At 40.1% G+C, this 11402-nt stretch overlaps 3 protein-coding genes across 3 annotated transcripts in view; 2 read left to right on the top strand and 1 right to left on the bottom strand.

Annotated features, from left to right (window-relative positions):
- Positions 1–93: 93 nt before the first annotated feature.
- The window catches only part of LOC113464770 (uncharacterized), an 18188-nt gene continuing 6879 nt past the window's right edge, over positions 94–11402 (bottom strand). The window contains exons 2-3 of the mRNA XM_026816556.1: positions 5375–5434; positions 94–682 (exon numbers count right to left, since the gene is read on the bottom strand). Of these exons, the coding sequence (XP_026672357.1) occupies positions 485–682; positions 5375–5434 (258 nt within the window). The 3' untranslated portion in view covers positions 94–484. The remainder of the gene's footprint in view (positions 683–5374; positions 5435–11402) is intronic.
- Positions 689–2649, top strand: Arpc1 (Actin-related protein 2/3 complex, subunit 1A). Its single transcript, XM_018030359.2, has 6 exons — positions 689–1100; positions 1166–1426; positions 1505–1795; positions 1885–2063; positions 2141–2410; positions 2496–2649. Exons 1-6 carry the CDS (start codon positions 1034–1036, stop codon positions 2532–2534), a joined length of 1107 nt encoding a protein of 368 aa, XP_017885848.1. The 5' UTR covers positions 689–1033; the 3' UTR covers positions 2535–2649.
- LOC108628500 (F-box/LRR-repeat protein 16) overlaps positions 2894–11402 on the top strand; it is an 11345-nt gene continuing 2836 nt past the window's right edge. The window contains exons 1-5 of the mRNA XM_018030478.2: positions 2894–3734; positions 7866–8221; positions 9537–9830; positions 10074–10365; positions 10730–10925. Of these exons, the coding sequence (XP_017885967.1) occupies positions 3638–3734; positions 7866–8221; positions 9537–9830; positions 10074–10365; positions 10730–10925 (1235 nt within the window). The 5' untranslated portion in view covers positions 2894–3637. The remainder of the gene's footprint in view (positions 3735–7865; positions 8222–9536; positions 9831–10073; positions 10366–10729; positions 10926–11402) is intronic.

Here is an 11402-nt window from a genome sequence, read left to right as displayed (position 1 = left end):
AATAAAATTACATTTCTTTTATTATTTACCTCTCCCGAATAGATTCAATTTGAAATTTAGAAACACGAAAAGCATACATTATTTCTCATACATTTCTACTTTTCAAATATATACATGTATATAAATTATATTCATTACATTTACTATCGCGTTACATGTGCTGCGCACTGTAATCGCACAGCATACAATTACACAATTATAACATATATATAAACATATATATCTTCTCGTGGATATTTTAACGACCCACAAGTTTTATGTTCAATAAAATTTGAACGGGCAGTTGTGCATTCATCTAATAATATCGATACGATCTACAATTTAGAATTCGTGCAATTTTCATTCTTTTGTGTATTATTCCTGTCGAGCTCTATTTTAACTGGAGTGTGAACTGCTATAGGAAGAAGTAGTTGCGACAGCGATCCGAGAGAAATTCAAAATGGGTTATTACGGTCAGAGAGTTTCTCTCTGTTACGGTCTTATATTAACAGAGAGAATAATAGTAAATCACAGAGTTTATCTCCCTTTTCCAAACAAATTCATGACACGAAACCACCAGTTTTGGATCTCTCTCGAACCGATCACTGTCACACAGCTTACACCGCAGCTCAATGATTATTCGGATTATTCCCGGAATAACTGAAGTTGGTAGAGGACGCTCTGACGGCAGTACAATTTCTATCTGGAACAACATAACCTAGAAGGGTACCTCGACCTCGATAACCCGCTATCTGCGGATGAACTGTCAATTCTGGTTTATTTAGAGAGAGTGTCGTACATTGTATTATTGGTTACAGATTCAGAAAATTCGTGTCGACTGACCAGAGTCCGCGAATTTCCAACAGATTTTTTGTGAATGAGTTTTATTAACGTTTAATTTAGTAAATTAACATTAATAGTTAGGTGACCGCACCCGTCTCCGAGCGATTAAGTGCGGTGATTCATAGATATAATATAATTCGCGTTATCGCATATTTTCCCCAACGGCATCGTATGTACATTTATCGAATTATTCGTAAAAATTAAGTGAAATATGACAGAGGTTCACAATTTAGGTGTTGATGCCATCAGCTGTCATGCTTGGAATAAAGACAGAAAAGGTTTGACACTCGCCACGACAGACTTCTTTCCCAGATCAATTAACAGTCTTAAGATACTTTTTCAGAAGTGGCCATTTGTCCTAATAATAATGAGATTCAAATTCACAAACGTACAACGAATGGTTGGAAATTGCTGCAGAATCTACAGGCACATGACATGCATGTCATGGACATCGATTGGGCACCCAATACCAATCGAATAGTAACATGTTCTGCAGATAAAAATGCGTATGTTTGGACGCAAGAGGAAGATGGGAAATGGAATCCTACTTGGGTGGTTTTAAGAATAAATCGAGCAGCAACATGTGTAAAATGGTCCCCCTTAGGTGAGAAAGTCTACTCTTGTTGTCAGATTATGCTTGAATAATTGTTATCTATATAACTGACGCCTCCCATTTTTATAGAAAATAAATTTGCTGTTGGGTCTGGCGGTAGAGTAATAGCAGTTTGTTATTTTGTGTCTGTGAATAATTGGTGGCAGTGTAAGCATATAAAACGCCCATTGAGGTCGACTGTAACCGCAGTTGATTGGCATCCGGACAACAAAGTTTTAGTTGCCGGATCAACGGATTACAAAGTTCGCGTATTTAGTGCTTACATTAGTGATATGGGAAATACACCTGGTAATGGCCCATGGGGTCGCAGTAATTCTTTAGGGAAGCTACTTGCCGAATTCCAAAATAGTCCCAATGGAGGTAGGGAGACATGTATTCTTCGTTCTTCAAAATTCTTCGGAATTTTGTTCGTAGCCAATTTTGTTAATTGTATTATTATTCACATTTAGGAGGTTGGATACATTCTGTTGCATTTAGTCCCTGCGGTAATAAAATTTGTTGGGTGGCGCATAATTCGTCGATTTGTGTCGCGGATGCTACCAAAGGGAATGCAGTTACGCGATTGTATACAGAGCATTTACCGTTTCTGAGTTGCGTCTGGATGGGGCCCAACTACATCATCGCCGCGGTATTTGTTTTTAAAAACTATCTGCTCGTAAATATATCAAAGTGCTAGGAGAAGTAATTATCTTTTAATTATTCTAGGGACATAGCTGCATGCCTATGCTGTATTCTGTGGACGATAATGGTCAATTGTATTTCGTATCGAAATTAGACAACACGCAGAAAAAGGAGGCCGCCGGCTTGTCCGCCATGCGTAAATTCCAGTCACTAGATCGCCAGGCGAGAACCGACCCGAATGACAATGCCTTGGATAGTATACATCAAAACACGATCAACTATGTATGCAAAGTATCAGATAATGAATTCAGTACGAGCGGCTTAGATGGCCAGCTGGTAGTTTGGGATCTCAAGGTAAACATTTTATGATCATACGCTACGATCATTCTAAACGACGAGATATAGGGTATTATTAAATCGCTAAATGGATTTGTTTTAGCTGCTGGAGAATTCCATCGCCGGTCTCAAGATAGCATAAGTAAAAAAATTTTTTTTATACCAGAGAGAGGAAAACCAAGATATTACATCAAACGCAGAGATGTATAAATGTTAAATCTGAAATGAAAAGAAAGAAATATACGATTTCTCATTAATCTTCCAGCGTTTTCAATCCTTTCTGTACTTATCAATACTGATACTTATCATTTTTTCTACAACCCAACACTAATCCCGATTCATATCGCGTTGCATTCATATCTAAGCTTTCGTTACGTCAGACACCGTTACGTGTATGCACGTCGGTTCACCGGTCACCAGGCGTACAAGGCTGGTTCGCGCCTGGAAACCACACGGTCTCTCGTGCGGATTCGAGTGGGGGAGCAGCCGTACAAGTTCAGCGCGGATATCGATTCAGTCTCGCGCAAACCACCCCCATGAACCGTACCCGTTGCAGCAGCTCCACCTTGCTAGTTTTGTTTTCCGTTCGGTGTGATGACTGACACATAAACAGAGAGTGCGAAACGAACAGGCACATCGCGGTTTTAAGAAGTGCATCCGTGCACGCACGGTACAGCGACGCGTCCGATAGAACTGATTATCGTGATCCTCGTTTGATAATGCTCATCGATTTGACAAACAACCCCGTAGCGGCGTTCCGCCGTTCATAGTGAGGTGGTCAAGTTTATTACATAAACCGGAGTCGTGACGAAAAGACGCGATACCCATTCGGTTCATCTTACACACGTTCGTTCCTTTACTTCTTGAAACCTTCCTGTCCTGTCCAAGATACTTGTCTCCTTTCGTCGGATAATTCGGCCGACAGTGACGGGCTGTCGATTAAAATAGATCGTTCCAGCGAAACGTCTCGTCATCGATTCGCGACGAGCTCTCTCGAAGGGTCGCGTTTTCGTTCGGCCACGCGCGCCGACACAGCCGATAAATTTAGATGTCAATTATGATCGAACCGTTCGGGATCGAGCGTCTGTAACGTCGGGGTGATCTGGAAGGAGCGAAAGGGTGAGGAGTCGAAACTCCCTTGCGTGCTCGTCGAATATGATACGCTTCAATCACGGCCGCACGCGTCTTTTTACTTCTTGACTACGTGGTTGTGCAAAGGGAGTGCGCCTCCCCGGTTCGTGAGAGATGTCTTCGATATCAGCGCAGGGGGTCGTCGAGAGAGCCAGCGCAGAGTTGACTAAGAGAATCAACGGTCTGGGGCTGAGAACGTCCAAGCATCATGGTTGGTTAATTATCAATTATTCATTTCATTTTACAAATATCAAATATAGTGACGAGCACATAAGTTTCAATTGATTATAAATAAAAAAAGTTCTCTAATTCTTTCGATTTGTTTCATGGATCAAATTCGCTTGTTTGTATGCTTGCCACTACTTGTACGTATTTCATTGCATTCCCAATTGAATAACTGTAGGACCAAACACTCTTTAAATTTTTCGCATAAGATGCAAGATGTGCAAAATAATATCGTCTCTATTTCTCTGTTCCAATGCTTCAACGCTGACAGTTAAATGCTTCAATACTCGGAGAAGGTTTAATAGCCAATTCGGTGCGACGTTACGTCGAGGTTTTATTCTATTGAAGTCAGAGCTTACTGAGCAATAAACTTGTACGAGTAGGCAGGCGATCCTCTCATTATTTCGGTTCTCTAATTATGGCCAACTCGTAGACAATTTTATCCTTCGTGCAAATGGCCCTCTACTCGAGAATAATTTAAAATCGATAGTTACGACGGATATTTCGGAACCGTCCATTCTGCTCCCGGCTTCGATAATAATTCATAATTATTAAATTCCAATCATCCTTCAAATGCTAACTAGGAATTAATTTCCTCTTGGATTTGTATTCATCGCGTGATATCTTTTATTTTTAATTCGTACTCCGTCGATTTCTTCACACTTGATTTTTTCTTTTCGGTACTAGAGCCTCGTGAACGATTGCCCGAACGAGGCGACGCACGAATTTGGCCAGCAGTCATTACGTAATCACGATGACGAATTGATTTCTGTTGAATCACAATCCCGGGCCAGCTTTCGCTTAATTTTGCATTATGCGCGGACGTTTGATTGATCGCCTCCACAGAAGGGCGGCTCTTCTCCAGAAAAAGGCGACCCGCTAAAACGGTCACCAGGTGCCTTCGGTCGCTATCCGTGTATATGTGCGAACTGCAATGGAATCGATAGTCTCACTCGTCCTCGTGCACGTGGAAACGTAGGAACCGTTCCGGAACCCTTTCCCTCTCCGTTTCCCGTTTGGAAAACTTCCCAGAAAATTTCGACCCACAGGTCTTGTGCAATTTTCCTTAATTATTCCCAATATTAACATCGTTATATTGTCCCGAACCAACGATAAATATGTTATCTCTGGCACAGTTTTTAATCAATGCAATGTTGAATAAAAATAATTGTTTTGTACATTTTACTGTACATGTAATAGAATTTTATATATTCAAACTTTGTACGTTTCCACTTACTACTGCTTTATTACGTTTGACTAAAAGCTTCTCGCCAGGAATAGCAATTAAAAAGCGTTGACAGCTGATGGCATTATAACGTCTGAATTTATTTTAGTTTGCCGTTAATTATCGTTAATTGTTGCCGGCAATTCACGGAGCCGGAAATGTCGCTGAATCGACGATTCGTCGCGTCTGGCTAGAATCCGAGTGAGCATCGCGTTTGAATGGGAGGAGACAAAAGACCGCGTGCACCGTACGCGCCGCGCCGGGTTTCGAAGAGGAGCACGAGATTTATTTTAACGCGTAAAATAGGCAATCACGGCGCGGCGGCTGGATTGCCGCCAGGCGCTGATAAAATCGCGGAGGATCGGCCGGGCCGCTCCTCGAGGACTATCAATCATTCTTACCTTGTCGTCAGGCTTCTCGAAACGAACGAGCTCGAAAATGCATTTCTGGCTGCTGGCACCCTGGAAAAAATACATCGTATTTAATTTTGTCCACTGGCAAGCAACTGTTCAAAATTGCAGTCGCAAATTGTTAAGATTAAAGACGCTGCTTCACTTCGAAAATAAAGTCTCTAACTATATTCTGTGAAGTATAAGTCCTATTTAATTTCATGTACGAACAAGTCCCGTGACAATTTTTTAAGATTATCAAATGGAACAGACGGTCCTTTTACTTTGAAAATAATCTCTCTAATTATGCTCCGAGAAAAATAATCCTAACAAACATGCGAAATGTTTTAAGATCAGAAACAGCCGTACTTTTACTTTGAGAATAATCTCACTAATTGAAAATGCACGGTTTGATAAACTGCGTACACGGCACACACAGACTTTTATGCTATCGCGTAAATGAAAATGGTCGTGCGCGGTGGCTTTTAATTGAAATTTGTGCAGCTGCGAGTATTTACATCGGGCAGGGGTGTGATCAATACCGGTGATAAATTTAAATTGCCGTCGCGTGGTGAAAAATCGTTCGGACCTGTTCAAATCGCGAGAAACTGTTTCGTTTTCGGTACAACGAAACGATGCTAGAGTCGCATGATACCTTGACCAGAATCCATACATAATTTGTATTGTATTCGTTTTCGATGATTTATTCACTTGCATTATTAACGTGTACAATACGCACAATTTAATCCTACTGGATGAATTAACATGAAGTAGCATCTGAAATTATCCATTCATTTCATATTATTAATTATTCAATAATTTCTGGCAATTAAATGAATATGAATTGTTATAATATCTCAACCATTATGTGAAACCATAATGTCATATAGTATTATATTAAACATTGCAGCAATTATTTTGAGATAGTGTAGTCATTTCATTATGCACAGTGCATGTGGGTTAAACATTTTAATGAGAAGAAGAAAAAAAAATGATCGTCGCGATAAAAGACGGGGAGAGGAAATAGAGGTGCGCTCGGAGCCAAATAGGACATACTCCGAGTCTCGAAAATAAAACGAAAATAACCGCAGCATCTTCTACGATGAGTTTACCTTCGCGGAAAGCCTTTAAAGACATACTCGCCAATACGCACGTTACGTACACGCGCGCACTGGGGCTCCTTTGAAAATCGATTCCTTCGCGTTTCACGCCCGATGCGGAATCCTTTTTTTAACCGAAACACTTATTCCACTTGAGCGTGAATACAATTTTTCACACGCCCTTGTACGCGGTGAAAATCGTCCAACTAATTATACAATGAGAAACTTGGATGTGAAGTATACTAAGGTTTTAATCTTTGTTAGGATTTACCGGTTTACCATCGTTCATTGTTTTAATTAAGTTTTCATTGTATCTTCTTCTTTCTTCTTTTTTGCTTCAAACTAACTATAGTTAGTACTAAATATTGTTACATAAAATACTAGATGGTTAATTTTCAGTATTTCACAGATGGTATCATTATATGCATTTATTTTGCTCTAAACATTGTATTCCCAAGCTTGAACCTCTTTACGTGTAACAAAAATTAAGAAACGTGAGGAGCAATTGTCACTGTGACTCACTGTACATCGTTTATCAAATTTTTTAATTCTCAGTCCAGGTGGGCATCATTTGGAAGTCATATTCACTGAATCACTCGTGAACGTATTATCTCAATTGCTTCAAAAGATGCCGAGAAAATATTGACGCGATCAAGCAGAAAAATGTAAGGTTTCAGAAGACTCCTCGATGTCGAAGGCTGTCTTACTGGAATATTGTTGTCCTTATTAACAGGGAAACATTTGGCATCGAAACGTATTCCACGATTACATCCGCGGGAAAACCTATGATGTTCGCAAATACGAATACCTACGATGTTACTTTAAATCGAATTTAGAATGAATCGTCCTTTCATACGTAGAGTACAATCGAACGTTGATTCCGAATCGACCGAGCAATCCAAAATTGTTCTCCAAATCCAGAAAGAGAAAAGCATTTAACATATATTTTGCCATATAAGTGCGATTGACGTAGTTTCATTAATACCCTCGCCATTACTGACCGGACTATGGATTTTTATGCAAAATGAAACACTCATGATAGTTAGTAAAAAAATTGCATTTCATTTACCATTTAAATTCTGGGATATATATTCATTTTTTATATTTTATGGATTGCGCCTTTATGTATCAGAGTTTCTATTTTCTATATCTTTTTACAAATGCATAAAAAATGAAATTTAGATATGCTTTCCATTTTCACTTTATTTCTAATATTTTCTTTTCTTTTGCATACTGAATGCATTTTTCGAAATTCAGTACACCTAGGTTTCTCGTAAACACATAAAAATCTGCAAGCCACTAACCACGAATGACTGTGGTACATTGCGTTCAATGCAAACATTCAACAGTATTTTATTACACGGTGGAAGAGTTAAATAAATAATGGAATGCATTCATTTCAGGTGGGGGAAAGGCGAGCGTCATGGAACGCGTCACGCACGTGTTCTGCGGTAGCGGCGGTGTTCCGTATACGAATTTACAGAGCGCGAACAATGCGAACGCGACCCCGGAAAAGCCTAGCAGAAGCGTGCCGTCGTCGATGAGCAACATGCCATCGGCGAACAACAAGAGCCTGAACCCGGTCGGGACGCCGAGCAGAAGGATATCGAGAAATCGCCCGAAGAACGTGCCTCTAGCTAGCGGTGGTACCGGCGGATACGCAGCGCCCACGACGTGGGATCAGCTGGTGCTGGACGATCATTTCCTCAGCAAATTCTTCCTCTACTTTACGGCCATCGAGAGGAGGATTTTGGCTCAGGTGCCAGAACGTTATTAATTAATACACTGCGGATGTTTACGCATTAAAATCGACATGATGCACATAATATCCAAATTGAAGTACAGCTTATAAGAGTTATAGGGTATATGTGCATTTCGTTTTTTTAATTGTTGAATTCGCCTAAAAATTCATTAACTAAACTTAAGTTCCACTACGTAATGCATGCTCCGTCTCTAATGGAAAACGAATGAGCATTGCCAGAATTTTAAGTCAACATGATGAGCTTGAACATTTCATGCTTTAACGTTTTGGCAAAGCGATTTACCTTGATAAACAACGGTATCTCCTATAATTATTAGACTACGAATTTTTATGCAAAATACATTTCATTTCCGCATTTTTTATATTTTCTGATGATACCATTTTTCTATAAATGCTTAAAACTACAGTCTTATTAAAAAAAATTATAAAAGTTATTGAGAAAATGTATATAAAGCTAAATAATATTTTGCACTGGATTAAAAATAGAATTTAATAATAATTCTGTTGGACTTGATTCTTCCTGGGCGTAAAATAAATTACATGTGGTTAAATAAGTGTCGTTATATGTTTTGTTTAACGACGCACTTAGAACTCTCTTTGGCTCTAAATCTTACAATGTACAGATTTGCACCATACGCATTACTGATTTACAATCTCGTAGTTCGACCAAAGTTGCCGGTATTAGGAAGCTTAGTCGAGTCACCTTTTGAGATGAGGATGATGTATAGACTCGGATACAGGGTCTTAAAGATCTATTAAAACCGGACTCGAAGCTTCTTGACGCACGATTCGAGGAAGCATCCTCCTATTCTCGTATGCATACAGGATTTGCGAATCGCGTTCCTCTGCTGAGTGCAGTAATCCGCACAAACGAGCACAAATAAACTTGTAAATCAGAGCCTTCAAAGTTCCCCACTTGTAACAATAAAGAGAAAAAATGGTTTGGTGATACTCCAGCTGGCAAAAAGTAATAATGAATGAAGAGCCAAAGTTTCAATGCTCAAAGTGCTACTGCAAATGGCATAAAATGCATAAAACATTTCTTTTCTCTGTCCGCTTTTTTAAATATCCAATATTATATTGTTTCGATTAAAAGACTTTTCGCGAGAGTGTAGTACATGAAAATTTATAAAGAATCTCTACTCACTTTGGAGTGCTAATATCGATTCGATTCCGACGCAATTTTTACGCAAGGGTACTGCGTGAACTTTACCAGAATAAAAATGGGAGACTCCTCTTTTATAGATTTATAAATAGTGTGTGATGTTGCAGAAAAACCGCGGTAGCAATATGAATTAACAATTTATTGCAGGTGTGTTCAAGATGGAGGGACATCCTTTACGCGCGACCTCGACTTTGGGCAGGTTTGGTGCCCGTGTTGAGGTGTCGCGAGGTGCGTGCGATGCCTCCCAATTCGCGTACGCGACTCTACGCCTCTTTGGTCAGAAGAGGATTTCACGCGCTGGTACTTCTCGGCGCGTCCGACGAGGATATCCCGGAACTGACGCACGGATTCCCGTTGGCGCAGAGAAACATCCATTCGTTATCGATGAGGTGCTGCGCGATCACTGACCGAGGGTTGGAAGCCCTCTTAGATCATTTGCAAGTAAGTCTTTCGGAATGTTCAATAGAATTTTATCAAAAATAACAAATTTGTGATAGTAATTAAAGAAATATATTGTAGATAAAAATATTCTTTATTATTTAACATTTTGTCTACGTTTATGCATTATTTGAAATGATTGCATTCTTTGAATTTTTTCGTACATACATAGAATCCGCAGTCTTATGCTAAAATGATTAAGAGATTTAGATTTAGATCTATTGATTTGGAATGTTTTGTTTCTAGTCATTGTACGAGCTCGAATTAGCCGGTTGCAACGAGATAACGGAAGCCGGGCTGTGGACGTGCTTGACACCTAGAATAATATCGTTGTCCCTGTCGGATTGCATTAACGTAGCCGACGAAGCCGTCGGCGCTGTCGCTCAATTGCTGCCGAGCCTCTACGAGTTCTCGTTGCAGGCTTACCATGTAACAGACGCCGCCCTTGGATACTTCCACGCTACTCAAAACAGTTCCCTCAGCATCCTCAGGCTGCAATCTTGTTGGGAACTCACCAATCATGGCATATATAATATTGGTAAAGAACGATCTTTAATTCCTTCGACAGACGCGTGTTTCTTACATGGTCTTATAAATAAACGAGTACGTTGTTCTCGGATTGTGTACTCGCGCGTTACTCATCCACTAGGTGCTCGAGAGGTTGACCAGTCGGTGACAGCTTGAAAGCTAAATAAAGCTGTCTGTTCCTTAATTCTAAATTTATAGCGGCTCGATGCGTATATCACCTGACTTAATTTCACGGTATCGTCGCGGTCAATTATTTCTACCTAGATTCTTGTAGCTCCGTGTCCCAACCGTATCATTTCAAACAATTTTGCAACTGGAAGCCAACTGTCCTCTGAATTGATTAAAAATATATAAATATTCGTTTTAATTTCCAGTACATTCCCTGCCGACCCTGACTGTCCTGTCGCTGTCCGGATGCAGCAAGGTAACTGACGACGGTGTCGAGTTGATAGCTGAAAACTTAACTAGACTCCGCTCGTTGGATCTAAGCTGGTGCTCGAGGATCACGGACGCTGCCCTGGAGTACATCACGTGCGACTTGAGTCACTTAGAGGAGCTTACGTTGGATAGGTGAGAAACGAACAGAGCAGTTCTCCTTTCTTTTCTCAAATCGCTTTAACGTTGAATCCTTACGATCCATTCATGTTCTAAATACTGGACGCGTTAACGAGCATTCTATTTACGATCGACTGTTACACAACACGTGCCGATGAATCACAGATCAGACGCCTAAGGAGACGGCCTTACAATCTGCTTAAAGCTAATCGGTTGAGAGTTGCTTTCGAAAACGTTTTGGAACCGATTTTTGGCTCGCCGCTTTGGATACATGTTCATGCCAATTTGTCTCGAATTGAGACGTCGACCAAATGCCGATGACCGCAGACCGTTGAGTAATTGTTAGTAGGAAGAGATTAGACTGTGCATTTTATAGATTTATAAAAGTATTCAAGTGAAGAAGCTTTACTTAAAAGAAATCTCTATTTAAGGATGTATTGGCAGAACAGTCATTCCCAAAAGTTTATGCACTTTAGAAACGCATTTTTTAAA

The sequence above is a fragment of the Ceratina calcarata genome, unplaced genomic scaffold (assembly GCF_001652005.2).
Source record: "Ceratina calcarata isolate Rehan_Ccalc_2016 unplaced genomic scaffold, ASM165200v1 scaffold525.2, whole genome shotgun sequence".
Classification (NCBI taxonomy): Eukaryota; Metazoa; Arthropoda; class Insecta; order Hymenoptera; family Apidae; genus Ceratina; species Ceratina calcarata.
The sequence above is the reverse complement of the archived record's forward strand: the minus strand, read 5'-3'. Positions and strand labels throughout refer to the sequence as shown.